Source organism: Acanthaster planci, linkage group LG05, assembly GCF_054643075.1.
Source record: "Acanthaster planci isolate LZ-2023a linkage group LG05, COTS_SCS, whole genome shotgun sequence".
NCBI classification, from domain to species: domain Eukaryota; kingdom Metazoa; phylum Echinodermata; class Asteroidea; order Valvatida; family Acanthasteridae; genus Acanthaster; species Acanthaster planci.
Window position 1 is genome coordinate 19,066,672 of NC_141781.1, and position 26,006 is coordinate 19,092,677.

The 26,006-nt window shown below is 43.4% G+C and overlaps 1 protein-coding gene across 3 annotated transcripts; it reads left to right on the forward strand.

Moving 5' to 3' along the window:
• Positions 1 to 802: 802 nt before the first annotated feature.
• On the forward strand, positions 803 to 24,894 carry naa35 (N-alpha-acetyltransferase 35, NatC auxiliary subunit). 3 transcript variants are annotated; one of them, XM_022252527.2, is made up of 17 exons: positions 803 to 834; positions 1,033 to 1,131; positions 5,068 to 5,141; positions 6,457 to 6,553; positions 7,625 to 7,814; positions 8,488 to 8,655; positions 9,204 to 9,314; positions 10,528 to 10,578; positions 11,088 to 11,171; positions 13,592 to 13,730; positions 15,379 to 15,557; positions 16,295 to 16,531; positions 16,821 to 16,919; positions 17,993 to 18,171; positions 19,297 to 19,504; positions 21,542 to 21,805; positions 23,288 to 24,894. In XM_022252527.2, the coding sequence occupies exons 2-17, from the start codon at positions 1,076 to 1,078 to the stop codon at positions 23,426 to 23,428; spliced, it is 2,277 nt and encodes a 758-aa protein (XP_022108219.2). In that variant the 5' UTR covers positions 803 to 834; positions 1,033 to 1,075; the 3' UTR covers positions 23,429 to 24,894. The 3 variants fall into 3 exon arrangements, with proteins under 3 accessions (XP_022108219.2, XP_086993142.1, XP_022108222.2); XM_087137016.1 differs by adding an exon at positions 3,909 to 4,019 and having other exon boundaries at positions 812 to 1,131; XM_022252530.2 differs by lacking the exons at positions 803 to 834; positions 1,033 to 1,131; positions 5,068 to 5,141 and having other exon boundaries at positions 6,521 to 6,651.
• Positions 24,895 to 26,006: the final 1,112 nt, after the last annotated feature.

Genomic DNA, 26,006 nt, shown 5'->3' on the forward strand with positions numbered 1-26,006 from the left:
TTGTCTGAGTAATTTCCCATAGAGACTAAAAGGAGTCTCGAGAGGGTAGAAATAATGGGGAGGAACTGACTTATGCAAAATCGGTGCCATAGTTACCCAAGCAGTGGGTTGGGTAGGGGCATTTTACCTGATACTAGTGAGAATGCATTTTCGTCACTTCAGGGACTCATCAGTCGCATGATTCCTGAGAAATCCAGGTATAGTTTTATAGTGAGTGAGTGGCACTCACAAGACGGGAAATTTGGGTAGCTGTCTGTATATGGGGCATGATATTAATAACACATTTTAGTGGGATGGGTTTTGTTCATCCAATAAGGAAACTAGGATATCGAGGGTGTCATCGCGTTCTTCACGTATAGAAGATTGATCGTTCTCTACATGGCTGACTTTGGCTCTGAAAAGTTTTCCGGATGTTGTTGGCTCTTTTGTAAGCAACCATTGGAGATTTGTGGAAAATCTTCCTAACTAGTGGGTAGCTTGATATAACCAAACCCAGTGCTAAGCGGAAACGCAAAAAAAAAACACCAATAAAACCTTTTTTCAAAGCCAACACTTCTCCCATAAGAGAAAGTACCTTTGCTGTGTTTTGAGAATTATTTGGAAGCCACCAAGATGAAACTAGGTCACATCCGTTTGAGAAACACCTACTCAAAGACAACCCATCTGTTGTACAGCGAGGGCGAAGTGGCGAGTGGGAGAAGTGGCGAGTAGGAGAAGTGCCAAATGGGCGAAGTGGCAAATGGGCGAAGTGGCAAATGGGCGAAGTGGCAAATGGGCGAACTTGAAGTGGCGGGTGGGCGAAGTGGAAAATGGGCGAAGTGACTGTATTGCAAGGTGAATGTAAGGTGTGAAGTTACTGTGTGGATTTATGACACTTATCGGTGGACCCCAGGGTCAAGTCGAAAACTGCATTTTAAAAAGAGTCTCAGATTCGGAAATGAGTCAGACTCGAGTCGCCATTTTGGTGACTTAAGACTTGATTTGGGGAAACAACTACACTTTTGAAGTAACCGGCCACTTTTTGTCCTCCAGGTTCACCACCGGCACTTGGTGGCGCCATTTATTGAACAGCAACATGTCAGAAATGGCATACGACGGACAGTTAGTCACAAATTCTGAACCCGGGGCTGGGTAAGTCCAATTCTGCTTAAACATGTCAAAGCAGAAGTTCAGTGCTTGATAATGGAAAGAAAGAGGGTCTGTGGAACACGGAAACCGTGGATTCAGGGAAATAACCTCTGCATGGTTACGTTCACTCTGCACAGCACTCAACATCATGGTCAAGCCTAGCCCACTAAGGCACTAGTGTGGCATGGACTCTCACTCCCAATCCATCCTTAGCCACACATCCGTATACGCAATTTCGTGTCGGCGTATTGAACATTTTTGGCGCTCCCACTTATCATGCTTATCATCTTGGTGCAATTTCTTTTGCACACGGACATGATCCTTGACCTTTCCACTTTCTAAAAACCGTTTATTGAATGATTTCACTCACGTTATTCAGGTATTTTCCAGTCTTTTTGCCTTTATCCATTCAATCTAACAGGCTCGCTCTCTCAGTCGCGATCTTGAAAATAAGGTCGTTGACCCCTCATCTTCTCGACGGCTGTTCCATGTTAAGACATATGACATGTAATACACGGACTGAGCAATAAGATACTACATGTACCAATGGGCTCTTCCAAAACTTTGGCAGCAGTTTAGGTATCTTCACATGGAACAGCCGTCGAGACAATGAGGGGTCAAGTGACGTAATGTTCAACGACCTCATTTTAAAGATGGCGACTGTGAGAGTGAGCCCGTTAGATTGAATGGATAAAGGCAAAAAGACTGGAAAATACCTGAATAACGTGAGTGACATCATTCAAATGGTTTTTAGAAAGCGGAAAGGTCAAGGAAAAAGGCCGTGTGCAAAAGAATTTGTGCCCACGATGATAAGTGGGTGCGCCGAAAATGTTTAGTACACCGACATGAAGTTGCGCATACAGATGTGTGGCTAAGGATGGATCGGGAGTGAGAGTCCATGCCACACTAGTGGGGCTGAGTCAAGCCACACACCCATGATAATGGTCCTGATTTCTGTTATTGGTTTGTTATGCTACGAAAGTTTGAATGTGAATTGTTGTGATTATCAAGATCAACATGTCAGGTTGCATGTGCCCATTTGTTTTTGTCTAAAACTGCACTTTGGCAAACTGCACTTGGGCAATCAAATCTTCCCTCAAAGGCCATCAAAACTAAATAGAATCTCTTTAACACGGAACGCACATTCAATGGTTTTGGACCATGTAACCAGCTATTTTTGGAAAAGTCTAGACCTTTTAGGGTTACGTGTAGGGCCTAGTCAGGTCAGCTAGTTGTACTTTTTAGTTACGATCCTGCCTCTCTTCACAAATATAACAAAACCATCTGCACATGTACAGGTGTCCATGAGTCACCGTAATTTGTGCACTTAGTACATGCACATGTACTTCGACCAAATTCATTCTTAAATATAGGCCTAGCCTACTAAATGTTTTGTAGCTTCGTTTTCAGTAGTATATACATGTATTTGTGACCAGAGATACTGTATGAGTCGTGAATTTGGTTGCAAACATTGACGTCAGCAATATTAACGAATGGCAATGTATGTTCACCCAGCACTACCGATGTATCAAGTAACATGTAGTTAATACATGGGATTGTATGGGGCGGCGCATGACAGGGGTAGCCACAATCTGGTCCTGTCTCCTGGGACTACGGCTTCAAATGTTGATGAAAAGAGGCAGCAGTGAAGAGCCGTAGCCATGCAGTGTTCAATACTTGTGCATGCCTTTGTCGGTAGTCTCACGTGGAGATACCATACCGTGTCTTGCCAACATAGAGTGCAACATAAACTGTTGAAAATGTTTTTTATTGGGGTTTTCCAGAGCATGTTCCGTTACATGTATCATAAACTCATTTTTATCGACACCATTAAACCCTACTAAATTCTACACTATTCGACTATCAACTGGACTTTTTGGTTAAGCAATGATTTGCTGTGAAAGAATAAAATCACGGCGAACCAGATTTTCAATTCGCGAATCTGGCTTTAAAAAACTTTGGCAAGCTACATGTAATGACCATGAGGATGGCCTTTAGTTCAATGCTGGCTTCATATTTATGTGTTTCACATCGTTGTGAAAACCTCAGTTGCAAGAATATCATGATTTTTTTCTACACGAAAAGAGGAAATAAATGAAGTTTCACTGCTTGAAAGAGGCTACTGCATATTTGATTTCATAAGATCATCAGATGTCTCTTTTCTATCACAATTTGAAGCTCACTGGCATCCCAGTGTGCAACCCTGAACAGTAAGCAAAACTAAATCTAGGAAGGAAACATACGTGACTGTGACACATGTCTGTTGACACGAAAGACTGGTTCCTATCCCATCCCAGTTCTCTGAATGTATACAATAGGCAGTAGAAGTGCACATCACAACTCAGAAGACTGTCCGTATCTTTGGAGTCTAAGGGGTCATTCTTTTTATTTGGGGCCCAATTTCTTTCCCTGTTGCATCTGGCATGTGATTCTTTGATGTTTAGAACTTATTGTTTTATTCCAAAATTTAATAAGTTCTGAAAATTACCTGCCTAACAAATAACAATAGTTTGAAATCAATTTCAGTGATGCATCCCTTGTGAAACATGTACATGTCAGAGGTAACAGGGATGGAAAAATGTCATACTTTGGACCCCAAATTTAAAGAATGGCCCGTAGTCCCTTTATTTTTCAAAGGACAAAATCAAGTGACATGGCACAAAGTTCCCAAAAACAACTTAACCCTGCGGTAACCGTCCAAAACAGTCAAAAATTTCTTACACTTCTCCCTGTACAGTATACATGTACATTTATGTAACTTGACTGATTTTGGCTGATAGGACTACTGTGTCAAGAATGCATCTTTGTATAGGAGGGTTTGAAATGACAACAGACATAGGCCCCAGTGTGCTGCTCAGATGTGCGGATCATTGGTGAAGAGAGGCAGGATTGTAAGTAAAAGGTCTTGATTGTGCCAAAAAAAGCTGGTTACACGGTCCAAAACCTTGAACGTGGGTGTTAAAGAGATACACATAGTTTTGACAGCCTGTGGGGGAAAGTTTTGATTGACAAATTGCAGTTTTAGGCAAAATAAACGGGCACATCCAAAATCTCATAGCGTTACAAACCAATAATCAAGAAAGGAGTGTGGCTCACCGTTGTGGGAATATTGTAGGCTTAGGCCCTACTCATGACTCCTGTAATGCACACAACCACTAGTGGTCAGGTGATGGTGGACTCTACTCAGGGAGTCAGGCTGGAAAGAGTCGCATTCATTTAGGCCTACAAACAACATAAAGTACATAGAGTACACTGGTTCTTTGCAGAACCACAAATACTCACAAAAGAGATACGTCCATGGTGCTACCGCAAACCTACTTTCTATTATACCTCTTCACCATGCAAACCTTCAAGACTTAACATGAAGTTTCCCTTAAAATGTTATCACAGCCGTCAGAACGTGACAACATGTCCTAAAAGTGAAATTTAGCAAAGCACGTTCTGCATTTACATGTAGGCCTACCGGTACTTAGAAAACACTTTTTTCAGACAGGTCTCATAGATTCGTGCACATGGGCATCAGGTGTTGTCAGTATTCTTTCCACCGGGTCTCTTCCATTTATCCTGTTCATCACTCATCAGGATTGCCAATCAATCCATCATCTCCATGAGCATAGGCTCCAGGCCCTTCCAGGAAATTGTTGTTTATGAAGTCGTATGGGTTTTGAATCAGCCTTGATAAGAGGAGTGTATAATTGGAGAACACCCAGCCACTGCAAAATACACCCCTGAAATGACTGGTTGTGTGGGTGGAAATCCCTGTGATTTATCGCTAATACCACATGAGTGATTTTGCACTGTGGTAGAACGGCATTGTGGGAAGGAAAAGGGGGCAATGTTTGCTCGTTTTTCCTTCTAATGAAGGCCATGAGGCCTTTTTTTTCTCACAAATGTACATGTACAGTAAATGACCCTTTTCTTTTTTTTTTCCTTTTTCAGTGCAAATATGTCTGCCCAGCCTTCCAGGGAATGTTATGATTTTGATGACAGGCCAAATATCACACAAATGAGAGGTGAGTATAAAGTTTAATAATTTCAGACAAATCCGTGCACATGTCTTGAACTATAGAATATTTCCATTGGTTTTAGCAAAGTTGCATGCCAAACTTGAGTCTTTTTCTCGTCACATTGTCACAAACATCTGACAGTGGCAACTCAGTGACCTGACGTTGACAAACTCAAGGTACAGAACTTTATGCAAGGCCCCCACACACAGCACAGCCTTGTGTCCATATTGCATGATCCCCCAAAACAAAATGGCTCAAACAGAATTAAATCTCATAAGCCCTGGTGGATGGAAACTGACCGAGAAAAAAGACTGGTACAGGTTTCTGAACACATACATGTACACTTGTTTGTGTAGTTTTAACGGTAAGTTTCCAAATTGTTTAAGAGAAAGGGTGATTGAGCTGGGGGTTTTTTTCCGAGATGTTGACCAACCGGTATGTTTGAATTTGCCGATAGTGCAGCAAAATCACGCTGGATTTACACCGATGCTTGGCAACATGACCATGTTGGTAAACAATGCTACTTCAATATGAAACAGAAAGAAAAGACATGTACAATGCCAACATCAGCTTAAAAAACTAAAATAATAAACAATCAAAAAGAATAAAAGTTTACAAAACCTTTAAAAAATAATTGGAAAACATAGAAACAAACAGTGTGCAGTGAAAGCAAAATCAAACCAACCAACAGACAAGCCAAAGAAACATTTACAAAACCATCCCCTCCCCCCAAAAAAGAACACACAAAATCAAACATGTGTACGATGCACCGCCTGAAGTTCACTTGGGTTTCTACAAAACTAATGTGTCAGTTAGTTTGGTGATGCTCTAATAGGCCATTTGCGAGTTAAATTTGAATAAAATCTGGTACGCTGGGTTATTTGACTGCACATAAACATAACGATTTGAATTCCCCAGACTAAAGACACTGTTGCTATAACTCGAGATTCGGAGCAAGCTTTTGCATCGCGACCACCCTCTCTGGAATGGACTGGTTCCTTTGTGCCCTTCTTATCCATTGAGAACAGTGTGTTGTTGCAAGGCGTCTCTTAGTAACTAAGTAAAAAGCTTGCCCCGAATCACAAGGTATAGCAACAGTAGTTGTAGTAAGGAGAATTCAAGTTGTTATGTTCACGTGAATTTAAAGAACTCAATGTACCAGATTTGGGTCAAGTTAACTCGCAAAAGGCTCATCGTCAATAAAAGTGCAACAGCAAATTAGCAGGTTGTACATGTATGTCTGATTGACTATCCACTCATGGGGAAATAATCGGTTGTGAAGTGAGAGGCTTTTCCATCATCGTCCTTTCGTTTCTTCCAGAGGCCCAAGGTATCAAGTATAACTGGCTGGACATCACAGAGGAGTTCACTGAAGCGGCATCCGAGCTGAAGCTTGGGGAACTCTTGCACGATGCAAAGTAAGATGAGGAGCTGGAAATTAGGGCGAGGGAGGGAGAAGGAGTGAATTCCATCCAAGTGATAAGCTGAACTGCTTGTATTGGTAGTGTACACCCAGGTACATTGTGTACATGTACATGTGCCGGCTGTCGACATGCAAGATACAGTTCGGTTACAGTAAATTACCGTAGCTGTTCAGGCAGTCTTGTTGATTTATATAACGGGTTTTTATAAAACCCGTTATATAAATTAACATCTCCCCAACGCCAAAAGAAAAAAAAAATCTTGAAAACAGTCTTGTTGAGTTTATTACTGGTCCTTGCATGTCCATTGCGAGTCCTCCAGTCGTAAGCCAAGTCACAAGCTGTTCAAATGAGCTGTGACGAAAGCATTCTTCCATCACTGTTCAAACTGTTACATGCAAACCCAAGAGAAATAACCTTCATTTCCAAACAACTACATGTACTTGTCAGGGGTGCTTCTGCTATGCCCCAACTTTTTCCAAAATCCCCCAATTTTGTCCACTGTCTAGTGTTGTAGTCTATAGAGGTTTTTCACGTGACTTATCTTGACAGTCAAAGGGGTGTTGCAGGGGCGGGGCCAGGTTTTTCCCAAAGGGGGGGATGTTAAAATGCCCGTATGGCATGGGGTCTGGAGCCATTTTGGATCCTAGGCGCTCTGTGGTGCCATTTCAGGCAGAGTGACACCTCTTTTTTTCTTCTCCCTCCCTCAGTTTTTGTCTTTTTAATTTACATATTGATTTATTTGGTGAAAGGGGGGGGCATGTGACTCCACCCCCCTCCCTCAGATCCATCCCTGTGTCGGGAAGCATACCACAGCCATGGAGGTGTGTGCATTTTTGAATCTGTGTATTTCTGTCGGAAATTTCACGCACGTCAGAATGCTGAGAGACTTCGAAGGCATTCCCGTTCACATCTGTGTCAAATGAACCCTGACCGTCAAAAGTCATGTAACTGCATATCCTCTTGCCTAGCTATAAAGAACTTAGCATTCACGCTTTCAAGAAATTTATGACACCATATTATACAACACGACCCTTCCCTCTTCCAATGTCTCTGTGCGCGCGCCAGCTTCGGTTTATTTGAAGCTATGTCGGCCATCGAGATGATGGACCCCAAGATGGATGCAGGGATGATGTGCAACCAGACAGGACGGCAGGTCATGGGCTTGGAGCAGTCCATCAAGGAGAGAGACCTGAAAATCAAGGATCTGTCACCCGACGAAGTGATCGGGATCATTGACAACACGCTGGCATGCATAGTAAGTCCTAAAACCTTCAAAGAAAACAAGAAAACAAAACGTTCCTCTGCTTTACACATTACCTCTTTATAAAGTGGGACCCAGCATGACAAAATGGGTCATACGACCATGTAGGAGTACATGTACATCAACAGATAGAGCCACTTATGAGGTTGTTATCACCATTATGTGATACGCTGAATATTGTTGATGTGGCATTTGTCAACATTCCTGTTTTGGGACTCAACTAAATAGACGAGGGTCATTCTATTAATTAGGGGTCCAGTTTTTTGGTCTCCCTTTCACATCTGAGATATGACTTTGCAAGCTCAGAAAACTTTTCCAATTCCCAAGAGTGATGAACTAATGCAATTTACTTGCTAAACAAATAGAAATAGTCAGAAAACAAATAGAAAAAGTCAACTTCGGTGATATTTCCATGTCAAATTACACAGGTCAGGTTAAACAGGAACACACAAATATCACACTTTTGAACCCTGAATTCATAGAATGACGCACGAGTGACACCATTCAGGATTAATTTTGCATAAAGAGGCTCGGGGTCTTGCACAACCTCATACTGCAATTCCTGTACGTGACTCTGCCTTAGACGAGACTAGACCCCCGCCTCCACTGCATGGTTAATGTGCCAGATCAGTAAACACGCAAAGCGCTCTGTCTTACCCTTTTCCAGGCCACATGGTTAGAGGGGCACTCGCTGGCCCAGACTGTGTTCACCAACCTCTACACGCACAACCCAGATCTCATTGAAGACCGCTGCATCAGGGCCTTCACGCTGGCCGTGCTGAAGATAGTGGACATCGTCAAAGACAAGGTGGTCCGAGCTTCGGTATTTGAAGAGGTAAGTTTGGGAGTGACATATACCTTTTTGTCCATCGAACAGCCTACACCTTCTTCCTTTTTGAAGTATTTTGAAGTATTTGTTCTGGACTGAAGATCCCGGAAACTAACTCTTTTCGGTATTTGTGTCGCTTTTATACCAAGAATGTTTGTTTAGTTAGTGCAAGGTGTTAGATTTCCCCAGGCCAGCAAAATTCCCAGGGAAGTGTAAAGGGTTGCCGATTCAGCTCTGTGACAGGTATCATTGTAAAGAAGATATTGTTGGCCCAAGCACGATTTCTGCAGAAACTGCTGGCAATGTGTCAGATTTGGTGGCCAGACTAAGATGCACTTGTGCACATGGTATGCCAGTTGCTTCAGGACCTCAGACTGTTTTGGCCACTGAATCTCGGTTAAGGTTGAGTGTGCCCTCTACCAAATGCCCGTAGATTAACAGATATATCACTGGACATACATGTAGGAAGTAACGCCATATGGAATAATATCCAGAGCATTTTTGGGGATGAGCACAATGTTTACAGCTAATCTGACCGCCCATCGCTGTTTCAGGAGGATTTCCAGTCAATGACGTACGGTTTCAAGCTGGCCCACAACGTGACCGATCTCAGGGTGGTGGGAATGCTGAGGGAAGTAGAGGAGGAATTCAACCGCAAAATCAAGGTTGGTGTTTGTTGTACATGTACATTGGTACATGTACGTACCATCTGGGATGTGGATTATCGCCTCCTGGACTCTGGCACACAGTTTGGTTGAAGGCAAATGAGGGCTGTGACCGTTATCTAGATACATGCACCTTAAAGGGGCCCATCCTATGCAATTTCTTTCAATGCAGTTTAAGTACTGTGTTAGTTTCGTACATGCGCAAGACTTATTCCCGTTTTTTTTTTTTTAATTCACATCAGCAACCCTTTAAACCTAGGCAAATAAAAGATGTCTAGTCCTGGTGAAGACGGGTACACAAATCAGTTTCATGCCAACGTTACCATCTTTGTGCTTTTTTCACTGTAAAGGCAGGTTGTGTGGACCTTGTGCCTATAAGCCGGGTCCACATAAGGTCTCCATCTCTCAAAGAAATGGGTTTGGAGGTAGGTTTGAGTCATGGTTATCGGTACCAAAAAGACAAGAAACGATCAAGGAACCCACATACAAAAGCCCAGCTATAAAGAATGGTCACAATGCAAGTATTTTCACCAAGTTTTCTTAACCACTCAAAAACAAAGGAATGTCATTCTAGGTTGAAGTGCTGGAGTACATTTCCGAGGTAACAATAGGAGTTCTTCTAAGTATGAGAATACAGGAATCTTTTGAGTACAAGTACATGTACTTACTTGAGTATGACTGCGAGTACCAAACCTTTTCTCAATTTTGAGTAATACAACAGTGCTGGGGATGTAAAGTAAACAGATGTGAGTAGATGTGCTCTCCTATGCGGTTCCACTGTCAGAGCTTTGCTGTCTGTACATGTATCTTCGCAGTGTCACCACTCTAGGAGAAGGGAAACTCTAACCACAAACCCCCAGCCAATTGGTCCCACTGCCTTGTGGGTAATCTTTGGGAAGACTAGGGCTAGAGGAGTCAACCCCGACAGGAATTTAGGAGGGGAAGGCGGTTTGGCGTCAAACTCTGTCTTGACTCCAGCAGCTCCTGCAGCCCAGTCATGGTCAAGATGTGATGTTTTGCTTCCCTCTTGACTAGAGCTGCTTAGCGGAGAGGGGGGTTGTGGTACTTTGGCAACCCACGACCTCCATACACCTCTTCGCCCAGGATTCAGAGACTCCACCCATCTTTGGAACCTCTGCCATCTTGGTCGCTCGTGACCGACTTCCATGACATGTTACCATGTAACAAATTTCCATTTTTCTTTGACATAAAGAGCACAAGGAGCCGACAGGGCGAGGAACGAGACGCGGCCACAGAGCTTCAGGTAGATATGTGTGCATATATCACTCTGAGCACTGCCCCACAATGCTCAGCGAAGGGTCAGAAAATACATGTAGCAAGATCAACCTTGCTTGTATGATCTGAATTCATAGGCTGAATACAGGTGATTTATGTTATAGTGCGCCACCAAGAGTTGGTCACCACAGCTTCTAGCTGTGTACATGTGCCATGCACTTCTGTCCGTGTTACAGAAAACATTTTGTTTTGACTCTTTGATCAAAATGGCTCCTACAGTCATCAATCATGGTGGAGATCTTTCAGTTGACAGATGATTGATAAATCCATGCAAATTTTCCTGGCTTGAAAGTCTGGTGGAAAAAGTGGCATCAAAGGGAAGATGAACATTATCAGAGGAACGTAATAAGCATTTAGATTTTTCAGTTTCCTCAAGTGTGACCCCAAGCCGTATGATTTTTCCGCATCATGTGATGCACAGTTCATTGTCATGCATCCCCTTAATCAACCCTACATTTTTAAAAATTAATTCCTTAGCATGAGCAGTGCCTGGCCATTCAGTGCCGCATCAAGTTCTGCCGGATGTTCTACACCGCCCTTCTCGCAACCAACAAAAAAGAGGTAACAGCATGTCATGCGGCCATCCATTTCTCAACCACTGATTTGAAATTATTCCATACGTGTATATGAAAATGCAGACTCTGTAAGATTTTGCCGCCAATGTTAAGGTGCGGGCATCAATGTACCTGGATTAGACAGCACATGTAGGCTACAGGAATAATGTCGTAAGTGGCCCTTCGTGCTCATCAATAAGTGCCATTGAAGGACGTATAGTTTGCATGCACTCTTTTGAGCGTGTACAGGTAGAATGAAGCAGAGTGTGCAGATTTCCTTTTCAACGGAATGTGCACAAAGAAAATAAAATCTTTGCTTCAGAGGATGAGCACTCAGTTGTCTCATTAATATTAATGTGCGGTCTTACCTCTGAAGCGGCACTCTGTCAACCTACTGTGCTAACTGCTAGTATTTGTGCTGTGTGTATTTACAATATCAGCCCAATTTGGAATTTGAGGTTCTGTTTTTAATCTCTGCGGCATTGTTTTCGTCTTGGGTTTTTCCTAACGTGAGTGTTCTTATGCAAGATTAAAACTGTGATGACATCTCAGGCAAAAGCAGTCAGTTTACAGCTGTCAAAACACAGAAGGTTGTTAGAAATTTGTTTTCCTATATGTGACCCACTCTGTAAAAATGAGTCATAAGTCGTCAGAGCCACGTTTTGAGTTTTCATTTGTATTGGAAAGAGCAAATTGAGTTTTTGTTTTGATGTATCACTCAGTTTGGCATCCTGATGAAAGTGGATTCTCCATGGCAACAAATGCTGTGGGTTCCTATTGATTTACACTGTGCAAAATTATTCTGAAGGACTTTTTACTCCAAAGTGGCTCTGGAGACTTAAGACTAATTTTCACAGATTGGGTCACATATTCAGTTTGGCCGTAGCAAGGGACAAACAGCAGCAAAGAATGGAACAAATACCTTTTTGTGTTCATTACTCAATATTGATTGACATTAGACTGGATGATTTGAAATGGACGGGTATTGATTAACTTGAGATGGCTTCTGATGACTTCTGAAGATTCCTGATCCTTTAGTGCAACTCTGCTAAGTTAGGCCTGGTTCCCATATGGTTGAAATGAAAGCACTTACGATGTCACAGTTGCCAAAGAGATGCTGCGTTATGTCATTCCCCAAGAAATTAAACAAAATGGTGTCCGAAACTCAGAAAATTTTCCCATATGTGATGCGACCTGCGAAAACCCTTTACATGGTGAGCTTTGTCATCTGGGCGCACATAAACTTCCAATTAATACGGACATGCTCCTGTTTTCAGATATGTTTCATTCATGATTCTATATTGTCTGCAACATGAATAGTTTTGAAAACAGGGCAGTGTCCAGATCAATTTGAAGTTGATATGCACCAAAATGACAAAGCTTACCAATTGAAGGGTTTTCGCAGATCACATCACATATAATGTCCTGTTAGGTGGTGCTTTGCTTCTTGAAGCCAAACTGATACTCCCTTTTGATGTACAGTATTTGATATGGTTAGCTATTTTGTAGACGTAATAGTAATGAGGAGCAAAAAGGCAAAATGAGTGGTACTCGAGGGATGTTGTTGTACGCCAGTCATGCCAGCGTGTGCTTTGTAAAGAGGTTATTCACCGACGTCACATTGTTACATGACTTTCCACTCGCCTGCCTTGTTGGCCATCAAGCCAACTTATGAGACGTGCAGGCACTGCATAGTAACACGCAATTTGGATCGATGTTCGAGCAGAAAATTATGCATCCCATGAAAGAAATTGCGTTTTCCGACACTGCTAATAACTTGGATGGTGTTCACAGGGCATGACATATTTCAAAGATTTGGCAGTACTGTGAGACAAAAGTCACAGGACTGCGCCACGTTTAAGGGAACTGTGCTAACATTAGTCCTACGTGGCCTACCGGCAATGAAGTGAACACTGCAGAGATGCGTAGTTTGGAGTCCAGTTTTCGCGTCGAGTTACATTGATCCATTTTGCTCTCTGTTATGGATCGGCAGGGGATCTTTTGAAGTAGCTTCATGATTACGGCACCCTACGGCACAGCAAACTTTCAGCATTTTACAGCGACAGCAAACAAACTGTGCTCATATATGTGTTTGCATGGACTACCATGCATGCATTTGACGGCCAATATGGTGGCATCGGCGAAACCACAGACTGTATGACGTCATGTGAATTTCCTCTATAAGCCCACAGTAGCTACTACATGCAGATAGTCGGCAAAATTGAATAGAGTTCAACTTTGCCGACTATAAAGTGTTTCCATATCATTGCGTATCAGCAAAAACTGATTGGCGATGCTCTCGGCATCTCTACATGTCGAGATGGAAATTAGGCTTTACATATCACCAAGACCCGACATGATGGTGGAGTGCATTGCAGCAGAGGTGACATGCTTTGTCCTTGTCTGTGTGATTCCCCCCCCCCTTAGGTGAAGCAAGGAGTTGAAGAAGCAAGGAAGCTGCTCGTCCAAGCGGCCGACCTCCTTCCGCTCATTCACAAGTCCATCCATCTGGGCATTCAACCAGAGACCACTCAGAGTACAGCAGACAAAAAGGACCGAGTCACTGGTACGATCCGTTTCCTCGACTGCCCGCCCTCTGCCCCCTTTGTTTGATGTAGTTCCCCCTCTCTTCGCATTCCCAGATACTAATTACTTCACCGCAGGCCGAGTTCGGGCGGCTTGTTCTCTTGTTAGTTTGTGGCACGTAACATACGTTATAATGGCAGCGTCCATTTACGTTCTTCGAGAGTTAGTGTTTGGATAACTGGGCCGAATTCTTTTCTATTTACAAAGAAACATTCATTTCTAATTTCTAGAAACTTATCAATAGTAATTTTGTGAAACTCCCCATTGTCTCGGGCTTTGTGAGCCATCTCGCAAATTTTTTTTTTTTTGATGGCTGTTCAACAATCAAAATCTCACAAGTTTTACCGTGCATCCCTGTGAACCCCTGATGAGGAGGTGGTGTGTGAACTTTTTTCTGAGAACAGTGTTGGGCTGTGTTCCCGCTGTTGGAGCGTGAGAACAAGAAACCCGTGTCAAGAATAGGCCGCCCGGGCTTGTCCTCAAGTGCCCTGAATGAGCCAGCTCAGATCTCCAACAGTGCCTTTAGCAAATGAAGCACATCATTTGGTCACTCTGGACAGACCACGTACACTGATTCACACTGCATTTGTTCCAGCTGTTTTTTATCCAAGATGACATTGCCTTATTGGCCTTTTGTTGGCCTATAACCTATCAATACTGTCTCTGGAGTCAGTGTCAGCCCATTGGCTAATCATTCCATGAAACCAAGCTCCCAAGAATCTGCTAACTCCAGCACCCATTCATCACATCAACTCAGTGCCCAGTCACCCATTAATCCAGTACTTACTCACCCCAGTCACCCTGTGTTCAAGCAACCCATTATCCAGTACTCAGCCACCCCAGTCATACGGTGCCCAACTACCCGGATACCCAGTCACCGAATGATGCAGTACCTTGTCACCGTGTGTAAGATAATCCATTATTTAGTACCCAGTACCCAGCCACCCCAGACATACTTTGCCAAACCAGTCTTTAATTGGATACCCAAGTCACCTAATCACGCAGAACCTAGTCACCCCAGTCACGGTTGCAGCCAGTTAACCCATTCACCTCAATACCCAGCCACTAATCTAGCAGGCAGTTCTCCAGAAGTCCATCCTCTTTGGTATCCAGCCAGAAAGTTTTTTACTTGGTACATCACAGATGCAGTATGATCTGCTACTTCATTATGACAAAAATGCCCTCATAATTAGAGGACTTCCCATCATATAGGATTCCAGGCCGTTTCCTTTTAGATTTGCCCATAAGATATCCCCAAATCATAGGCTATTGGCCATTGATTTCCCAATTGTTTCTTAATTTCCTTCTGATTGTGAACTTTGAGCAGCTGGTGACCAACCCCAGACTTCCCAATGATTCCTACATTTCCAACTAATCATGGCTTATCAGAGACTTCCTAACTGTTTAGATTTCCCTCTGATCATGGGCTTTGGGCCGCTGGTTACCAACCCCAGACTTCCCAATGATTCCTACATTTCCAACTAATCATGGCTTATCTGAGACTTTCTAACTGTGTAGATTTCCCTCTGATCATGGGCTTTGAGCCGCTGGTTACCAACCCCAGACTTCCCAATGATTCCTACATTTCCAACTAATCATGGCTTATCAGACACCGTCTAACTGTTTAGATTTCCCTCTGATCATGGGCTTTGAGCCGCTGGTCAACCAGAGACTCCTACCACCTACCTTCCCTCGCTACTCCAAGATCATTGACCGCCCTGCTGCTGTCACGTACTTCGAGGGCCTGGTGGGGAGACTAAGGACGGTCTGTGAGGTCACCAACCTGAACTCCTTCCATGCTATCATGGTGAGCCACAGATCCATTCTTGTCTGCCTTTTTGGATATCTAGTACACGTAGATGTTAACCCTACAAGGGCCAGCGGCCGATTTCACAAATCTTTGTGCAGTGCTGTAACTTTACTTAAGCCAAGTTTTATTGCGTAAGTTGAACAACAAATTATGACAGATTTCATGAAAGTTATGCACTGCTTAAGTCCCTGACTTGTGCAACTAATTATGGTATAGCTTATGCAGTCCCTTTTGGTGGGTTAGTTTGCACTGAACAAATCAGAAATGAACAATTCTGCTCACTTATCTTATTCCATTAAGGCTCATCTTTGCTCAACTTAACAAGGTTTATATAAGAAGGCTACAACATTGCTTTTCTAAGGTGTTTTGAAAAACATGTTTTTGGTGTGAGAGAACAACATATTTCTGTCTGGTTCCAATGAAGAAAAGGTGGAATTTTTTCTCAGTGGTGGATGGAACTAATTTGACAACTATTTAATGACTTTTAGTGTCTCAATGTTTCAATGACTGAAAAACACTAGACATTGTACAAGCCACGATCATCCTCGCCAAAGGTGCTACATGTACGTAAAAGGATTTGCAGCTCAGTGACTTTTCTTGAAATTGACTTTGACATTGTGTTTATGACACTGAGATGGTAAGTATCATCAGTATTCAGCACCTAAAGGTTACTTGTACCAGTACATAGAGGTCAAAGGTTAAGGGTTGAATCTGTTTCTTGATTGTCATGACAGGATTTCATTGGTGAATTTAGCAAGCAGTGCCCCTGCGTTCTGTCCCGCTCGGTCCTACACCTCCTCTTCCTTCCCTTCAACAACAAGAAGGTGTTTGGCGTGGAGCTGGTGCAGGACTCCCTGCGGGATTGTATCAGGTCCTTCGTCCACCCCCCGGCGCTCCTCCCCAAGTCGCCCATCTACAACAACCCCCAGGTCAAGGAGATGGTGGACTCACTGTTGCTTCATGCTGTCAGGGTAGGCTTCATGCTCAGTCAAAAATCCCAAAGCTCTGCCATTGGTGGGCCCACCCGACCCGACACAACCCTACTTAATCCACAACCCACTCAGCCAAGCCGGCACAACCAAACTAAAAGTGCATTCAAAGTGAGCCACAGTGGAACATCATCCTATTATTTTTTGGTTTATTTCAAATCTGAAGCCCAGGATCACAGTCTTATTTTTTTTTTTAGGTGAGGAGAATACTTTGGAGGAGAGTGTTTTGTAGGAAAAGTTTCAATTCAAAGCTGTTGTTTCTCATTCACAGCCCATGTGTACCATAGTTCAGATACAGGGCCACAACCGAGCCAGACAGCGCGACAAACTTGGCCAGGTTTTAGAGGAGCTCGCTAATCTTCAGGATGAGGTATGTTCATTGGAATTGACCTACCTGCTATGGAACCCCATTGAACCCACACAGTGTTGTCTGACCGCATCTGTTAGCTCATGCTGCATATACCAAATCTTCAACGTCTCCAAACTGAGGTTGACAGGGAAAGGGTAGTTTTGTGGTGTATCAATCTTCTAACCAGCTGATCCTCAGAAGACCTCTTCTTCACTTTTGAGTTTAGACTTAACTGATTTGTTACAGGCTTGATACAATTGTATAGGATTTGGGCCGACCTTTATCATGTAGTGTAACATGCAGTCCCTAGTAATGAGGGATGTGCTTGTGCTTGAGCAATAGAGCATAGAAAAGGCTAGTCCGTACTTCAGATGGATGTGAACGGGAAGCAAATTTGATGACATGAAATGTTGGCAGCAAAATTTGCTCGAGTTGAAATGTGTTCAGCCTCTGCAACTTTTGCAGCGCCAGTATTTAATCTGATGTTACAAAATCCTGTTGTCTTGTACTATGTGAGTATGAACCGGCCTGTGCACATGGACATCGACCCAAATCAGGATACCTCCAAATTGCTTTGGTTCATTGAATTGTGTATTTACCAAAGATCGTATAGCGCCTTCGGCGCAAGATGGATAACTCTGCCCAAAAGATGTAATTACCATGGGCGCCATTTGAGCGAGCAATACGCCTGCGCAGTTTACGGTAATGCTTTGGCGCAGGAACACCAGGTGCATGTGCCTACCGCGGCGCCTGTGCATTAATGTGCATTGCGCAGGCGTATCGTTTGCTCAAATGGCGGCCATGCGATTACAACGTTTTACGTATCGTTTGCTCAAATGGCGGCCATGCGATTACAACGTTTTACGTGCATTCACGGTGAAGTTCGCCATCTTACGCCCCTTCGCGGCACTGTACGTTCTTTTGTATCTACAGATGGAGAAAAATTTCACTCTCTGGCTGTGCAAAATTGCAAGACGGTCTGTCACTGGACGGCCAAGACGCAAGGCCCCTCCTCCCCCGAGACAAGGGCCAAAAACCCCTCTCTATCATGGGTTAAATCCTTCCCATCTCCTTGCTTTTTTGTTCACCCACAGGCTGAGAAGGTAGACGCCGGCATTCTCTCCTTCATGACCAAGTCAGATCCCAAGTGGCCCCACCAGGCGTGCTTTGGCAGCTGGGTCATGTACCACACGCTGCGGACCATGATACGCTACGTCCTGTCGGGCTTTGAGCTGGAGCTTTACGCCACTCACGAGTATCATTACATCTATTGGTGAGTCCATAGTTGCTACGCTCATCTGCAGGCCGCAGCAAGAAGACATCGTTGGTGGTCATTTGTTCATGATTTGTGCGACAGTTCTTACCCAGTCGTCACTTTTCTGAAAATACAAGACATTGTCGCCGAGTAATGCTTACCACAAGACCTGGTTGTGGCACATGGCCATTTGAGGGCTTCACTCAACCAGTTCAAGCCTCTGTACGTGTGTGTGTAGTTGTGGACGGGTTTTGCTTTGCCAGAGGACAGAGCACAAAGGGAACGAAGGGTGCTTCCCTGTCATTGATGATAAACCTGTTGTCCTGAACTGTCTTGTAAGGACCCCACAAGGTCCTTGTTGGGTGCGTTTTACTGATGTGGTATCCCACAAGACACCATAAACACATGCACTAGTCTAATCATAAGTAACATGGAATGAATGGTGGTAAGGGAATGCCTAATGATTAATGGCTGTCTGGTGGCTACTCTAATCTGACAGGCAACATCTATTGATGCCTGTGTATTTCAGCCGGGCCTGCTGCCTTGTAAAGGGAGCCCAGATTGTGCGGTACTGCATAATTTTCTTTTGTTCTCAAAACTAGAGCAGTTTGCCGCTGGCGTCTGTTTCAGTGGGGCCAGATTAGCGTGCAGTGGTATTGTGTTGCTCAGCACTGCAGCGCTGGAGAGCTTTCATCCGCGGTAGCAGTCCTTAGTATTGAATGCCACAAATAGTGGTATAGTGTTTCCAAAAACAGGACGGATTACCTCCGCTATTGACAACTGAAAAAATATTCTTCAAGTCCAAGCAGCTCGGTCTTTTGTTAGAAGACCTGGCTCCTTTGTCCGATTTCGGGCTCCCTGGCTACCTGTACAAACATAAGGTACCCAATACTGGGTCCCCCGGCGCGAAGTGGTTAATATGATAGCCTTGTAACTTGAGTGTGATTTGTTATTGACATGTTAGCCAGGTGGGAGCAAAGGGTTTGAGTCTACTCTTCCAAGTACCCAAAAAGACTTTATCTTGAGATTATGCTCCGTTGCCCCTTCATGTCGGTTGTCGAAGGTACTTGCTGTATGTGTATCAAATTGAGGGATCAATATAGGCTGGCAGTATTTATGGAACCTGCCCCCTTCCTTTCCCAGGTATCTTGCCGACTTCCTGTACGCTTGGTTCATCTCCACCGTCACCAGAGCAGACAGCATGCTCCAGGACAACGAGTCGGCGTTCGCCGAACCGGCCGCGAAAGGCCGGAGCAACAAGAAGAAGAACAAACGCCGCAAGGTGCGGCCGTTTGAGCGGGAGCTAACTATCGCACAAGCCTACCAGCTGCTGTGCTCCGCGTATTACAAGGTACTCAAGATATTACGTGGACCGAGGACCTGACCTCATGCATGAGGACAGGGTGGCGTGAAGTCAGGTTGGCGTGATTATTGTTTCCTCGCCTGCCACCTCTGCAATCCGGGTTCAATTCCCACCTCATTACACAAATGGATTGGGTTTTCACAGGGTTCCTGAGCCCTGGAAAAGTCATGAAAAGTCATGGAAATTTGTTTTTCCTTTTTCAGGCCTGGAAAGTCGTGGAATTTTGTCATGGAAGTCATAAAACACTGTGTGATTTCTATTATCAGAAATAAGCGCATAAAATCTGGGATTGTATTTGCAACCTAAAAGGCCAAATAGCCCAAGAAATTCCATTATTTGGTCGTGGATTTTCATAATTTTGTCACGGAAAAGTCATAGAATTTGATTGTCCTTTAATAGGTGCTGGAACCCTGTTTTCAGTCCCAACCTGATTCTGTGGGTTTTTCCCAGAATATTCCTCTAGGGATTTTCCTGCTTCTCATTTGTCCCCTCTCTGTAGGGTTCTTCAGGCTTGCCAGCTACTATACAGTGCCTACAGCACTTCTTGAGGAATCTTTGCTGTCATTACCAGAAATAATTGATAGTAATAATAACAATAACAATAAAGACATACAGTACAGTTTTGTATCCGAGTCCCTACAAGTTCCTGTAAGTCCATCACAAGTCATTCAGTCTTTAACCATATGCTGCTGGGTTTAATTTGAAGTTGCATTACATATATCCACGTATATCCGGGGGATTTTGAAAATTTTCCATTTTCAAAATCTTCAAAAATTCATAATTTCATTTAGTGGCCATTTACACTCACATGAATGACTGTCCAGTGGCTACTCTAATCTAACAGACAATCTATGGACACAGTATTTCAGCCAGGCCTGCCGTCTTGTAAAAAGAGCTCAGATTGGAGTTATGCATTTTCTTTGTTCTCGAAACTGACCCAGTGTGCTGCTGGCGTCTTTTCAAATATGGACCAGATTAGCGTACAGCGGTATTGTATCGCTCATCCCTGGAGCGCTTGAGTGCTTTTGTCCCCGGTGGTAATCTGCTCACGCTTAATGCCACAAACATTGATATAATCAGTTTAAAAAATGACGGATTTCCTCCGCTATTGACAGCTGAAAAATGTTTGCAATTCCCATCAGCTCGGTATTTTGTTCCGAGTACGGTCTTTTGTTACAAGGCCCAGTTTCCTTTGTCCAATTTCGGGCACCCTGGCTATGCACATAAAGCCAACGTCTCCGAAACTGGGCTCCCTGGCAGCAAGTGGTTAAGCCAGTTCACAGGCTATTCAAATGAGCTGTGACAAAAGCATTCTTTTGTCATTGTTTACTCTGTTACTTATGACTGGCCTTGTGAAGGGACTTGTGATTGGCCTTGCGAAGGGACTTGTGACTGGCTTTGCGAGGGGACTTGTGACTGGCCTTGTGAAGGGGTGACTGGCCTTTTAAAGGGACTTGTGATTGGCCTTGCGAGGGGACTTGTGGCTGGCCTTGTGGACTTGTGACTGGCCTTGTGAATGTACTTGTGATTGGCCTTGCGAAGGGACTTGTGACTGGCTTTGGGAGGGGACTTGTGACTGGCCTTGCGAAGGGACTTGTGAAAGGACTTGTGATGGACTCGAATACAACACTGATACAGTATCTAAGATTTTACTATTTTAGTGCCTTTTGGACACTTTATTCCATGTTGTGATTTTCAAGCATGTGTGAACCCACAATGTAGTGCCTAAAGTGAAATATTTTAATAAATAATCACACACCGGTGAGTCTCCGAGTTGTAGAGGCAGTGATTAGGTGTGAAACTCCTCAGAAATTGTTTCCCCTTGGCAAGACCTTTTGAAGGTGGAATTCTCTCTAGATCACCTCTTAAGGGTTGTTCACGTGGCAACTGACGTTTAAACCAATCTTACCTGATTGGTGTTTTCAATTTTGAAAAGGACTATATCATGCTCTATTACACAAGAACCAAACTCCGTGAATTTTTCAAAAAGTTGAATTCGATGATGTCTTGCGACTTTTCGCCCAGGCTGTTGTGGGCTTCACCATGGACAACAAACTCCGCCGACCCAACTGTATGTTTGACAACGAGAAGGTGCGGTTTGAGCACCGCTTTGCCGCCTTCAGTGCGGTCCTGACCCCGCCCCTGGTGCAGTACGAGACCTTCTGTGAGATGACGGACGTTCGTAAGATGGACGCCAGCCGTACCCCGCTGGACATGTACTTCACCGCCTACAAATTCTTCATGCAAGCCTCCACCGTGCTGGAGAAAATCCCCAACCTGACGTCAGAGGTAATCCTCGTTAAAACCTTTTCTGAAAATTTCATATTTGAAAATACGATTCCTCTTTTTTGCTCAGGTTTAATTTTCTTTAACTTTACTCTTAACTCTTCAAGTTTGGCTTCCATTTTGCTCCTCGAAGATTCATATGAAGTGTGACCAAAATCTGTTGAAATATAATGTACAAAAGCTAATTGTCATAAATATTAGGTTAAGCAAATCTTGGCACAAACTGCATCATGCAGACCAAAAAATCTGGTGTAAACCACCCACTCTCCCATGACTGGATGGGTTTGTAGGCTTGGATTGATACAGTACACAAAACCTGTGGTTAAGCATTCCAGCAAAGGACCAGGGGCCAATTTCATAGAGCTGCTTAAGTGCAAAAATCCCTTGCTTATAAAACAAGGGTTACCAGCTCAAAATCTATGTGATTGTCATGCTAACCAAAAGACTGGTGAATACCATTCAAAAACAATATACATCACATTGAGTTTTGGCTGGTAACCTGATTTGTCAAGTAAGGTATTTGTCATGCTTAAGCAAATTTTGTGCATAAGCAGCTCTATGAAATTGGCCCCTGACCTGCACGGTAACAGAGAATTTGTTCTGCCCCATCATTATTATGCATCCATCTCAACAGGACTTGATATACGACGGTCATAGATTGTTAAGTTTTATTGGTCGCGAATCGATCATGTGACATGCCACAAGCACGCATGCATCATTTACAATCGGGTGCAATGGTGATGTTGCTGGGCAACAAAGAAAGATGGATAACGTTAATCTTTCCCACACTTAATGTGTCCTGTCCACTGCATTGTAATTGTGTGACCTTGGGTACGAGGATGGCTGGCTGTGCTGGTACTACGCTTTCATTATTGTAAGAGATGTGCCTAGTAGGGGACAGTGAAGCACCGTGTGCTTTCACATGTGTTACTCTCTTTACTCTGATCATGATGGACACTGGCGAGTTATTAGACCTCGTTCGTATGCCCAGCTATGCTTGTGGAACACACATAGCATGCTCTGATCACTGTTTTTACTGTAGTCGCCATTGCTGTTTTTATAAACCCTCAAATGGTTGTCACTTCTCACCTGCTCTGCAAGCTTGCCAATATTTTTCACTAGAATTTCGTGTAAACAGTGTCCAGAAATTCAACCAGTCGACCAGTTTTAGTTTATGTTGCAACAAAATATGCATGTATCATTCATATGTAAGACTGTTGCAGTGTAATCTATGACCATGGTATAACAAAACAATTGTTACCTGCTGTGACGGGGTCCATGGGTTCTGTACACCCTCAGTGGCAAATGGCACCCTCGGCTTTGCCTCAAGTTCGGTCATCCCCCTTGGGTGTACAAAAAAACGCCATGGACCCCTACACTGCAGGTAACAATTGTTAAATGAATCCAACAAGCACTGTGTGGCACGGGGTCCCATTCAACTGACATGTAACTGACAACAGGCTTCTCATTGCTTTCCTGTCACAGCTCAGTGCGATCGTCCGAGTTGCCAAGACCAACGTGGTGGTCATCAAGCTACTGATGGGAGGCCACAAGAGAGATTCCAAAGTGCCCCCGGAGTTTGACTTCAGCACCCATAATATTTTCCCCATCATCAAACTCAAGTAAGCTGAGACTGTCTCGACAAGACTTCAAGAGCACAATTTCTTCGCCGAAATCAACCTGAAATAGGGCAGGGCGGTCTCATCAAGGTTTGAAAAGGATGTCGCGAGAGACTGCAAAGTAGCGCCGGAGTTGGAGTTCAGCACTGTAGCATCTTCAAAGCAATCAAAACCAAGCTTGGAATGTCACATCGAGTTGACTGATGAGAGACCGTGGGATAAACTCCAGCGTACCTACACTTGCTTTGAGTTTGACATGCACTCAAGAGTGTCTTGCCTGGGATTAAACTCAAGTAAGCCAAGATTTTCACCCTATGATATCCATGAGAAAAACTGTATAAAGTTACATGTTTAGTTTGGCACTGCACTCACAATATTTGTGCCTTTCTGTTGTGTACGAGCGCCCCTTTCAGAGGAGGGACACTGTGAGATGACAGATATTGGATCTCTATTTTGCCATGGACACGCCTCTGCCCACTAGTCATGCTGCTTGGAGTATTCGTGAAAGTTACCCAAGCATATGTTTGTTGTTCCTGTTTGGAATGCACGTCGCAGCTCAAGTCAAGGAGACTGGGATCTGATGAATTTTTTTTGTGAAGTTCACGCATTTGGCACTCTGCCCGAACCCTTCTTCGGTAAAATTGGTGAACTCATCACTGGACATTTAGAATTGTTTTAGACTTGTTTTGACTTTCCTACTCCTGAGGTATTTATAAATGTAAATAAATATGCGCATGGCTGCCCTCGATATTTAAGACTGCCGCAGGAGAATGGATGCTGATTTGATGTCCCTCGCCATTGGTGCATCACATTTTTTGGGGGCGCCACCTGTTGTATTATGTGTCAGGCACACGCGCCTATTTCCGTACAAGATAACTGGTTATGACTTCTCACGCCAGGAACGCATGTACATATATTGAAATGGCTAAGGGGGTGTTTGAATGAAATAACATTGTTTGAAAGAATCGTCAGTAATTTTCAAGTCCTATTTTGATTTGACATTCCGACACAAAAGACCCAGCAGTTACAAGTATTGTAATTAAACCCCAAAGTTGAAAAGGTATCGGTCTGTTACCGTGACAACACTCAGCTTTACCTGATCCCTGCAAAGCCCCAACTTCAGTAAGCGAAAAATTTGTTAAGTGTGAAAAACCCTTGCTTGACAAGTCAGGTTACCGGCCGAGATGTATATTGTTTTGGAACGGTATTTACCTGTCTTTTGGTGAGCCTGGCAATCACACAGAGTTTTAGCTGGTAACTTTTGTTTATTAAGCAAGGTTTTTTCGTGCTTAATCACATTATGTGCTTAAAGCAGCTCTATGAAATTGGCCCCGTCCAGTTTTAAATCCACCATACGATACAGCAGGATAATCCTGTCCTTTATCATGTCATTCTGTCACCCTTGATATTTCCAAGTATGACACTGCCACAAATGTATTACAAATAAAAACCACAAAATGCTGACCAACAGAATTGTCTTCAGCATAAATATTTTTTATTTAACTTTCCTGTTATCATAATTCATAAAAATTTGAAAATGTTAACAATTATCAGTTTTTAAGTCGAACAACGATCTTTTATTAAGCATGAATCATTTTTTCCTTGGAGGGAAAAGGTTCAACACATATCCGGACTAAAACAGGAAAAAAAAGAAGAAAAACTACATGGTGCAATGCATTTCATTTACAAACATTGTGACTCTATCATGAATGAAACAAGACTTCATGCTATAATACATTTGGGAGAGGAAATTCGCAGTCTTATGGGATACCTGTCTACTGCTACATTACAACACCAACATGGCATTCAAAAATATATCATTCGTCATTTTTTTTTTCAACTCGGAACGAGAGCCTCTTTTACAAAATTGCAAAGTAGTTTCCAAGGCGTGTCAGACTTCAAATGCTTACTGACAACTCTGTTTGCTAAGGTTTAGATTTTGGAAAAGGAATCGACGGATTAATCTGAAGTTGGCACTGGACGGCAAACACGGGCTCTTTCATCAATCACAGTTTGATAAAACGTATGGACAAAGTTCAGTCGAGAATATGTCACTGTAGATATGTGCAAAAAGATAGTTTCTCTACATTTTTTTTATAGTGAGGGATAATAAAAAAAAATACATCTTGAAAATAGTTCGCGGTACTCGCTGCTTCATTTGACTCGGACCGGCCAGCCGACCCCGGCAAGCTCGGTGGTCGAGTGGTTAAGACATCTGCACTAGTAAGCAGGAGGTCGTGGGTTCGAGTCCCACCCGAGTTAGCTTGTGAGGTTTTTTCGCAAGCTCTCGGACAAGCACTGAGCATACAGTGCTTATTAATATACGTTGGGTACGGGCAAACCGTTATATAATTGACTAATCAAGAGTTTCTCGATGTTGTCGATGTCAACCTAATGCGGGGTAGGAAAGGGTGATTGACCAACCTACTGCAAACTCTTTGTGGCGCATGATTGTGAATCGCCCGTACTTTACGGGGGAAAGAAGACTACTATCAGCTGCCAATTAGTAGGCTTGGTTTGGTCCAGTTTTCAAATACAATTATCAAGAATGCATGAAAATTTATTACAATTTTATCAATATCACA

Excerpts from the sequence above, each read along its gene's own strand:
- naa35 (XM_022252527.2), top strand. The coding sequence starts at position 1,076 with ATGTCAGAAATGGCATACGACGGACAGTTAGTCACAAATTCTGAACCC. Across the intron at positions 1,132-5,067 it reads AATTCTGAACCCGGGGCTGG|TGCAAATATGTCTGCCCAGC; the intron begins GTAAGTCCAATT and ends TTCCTTTTTCAG. Across the intron at positions 10,579-11,087 it reads ACGCGGCCACAGAGCTTCAG|CATGAGCAGTGCCTGGCCAT; the intron begins GTAGATATGTGT and ends TTAATTCCTTAG.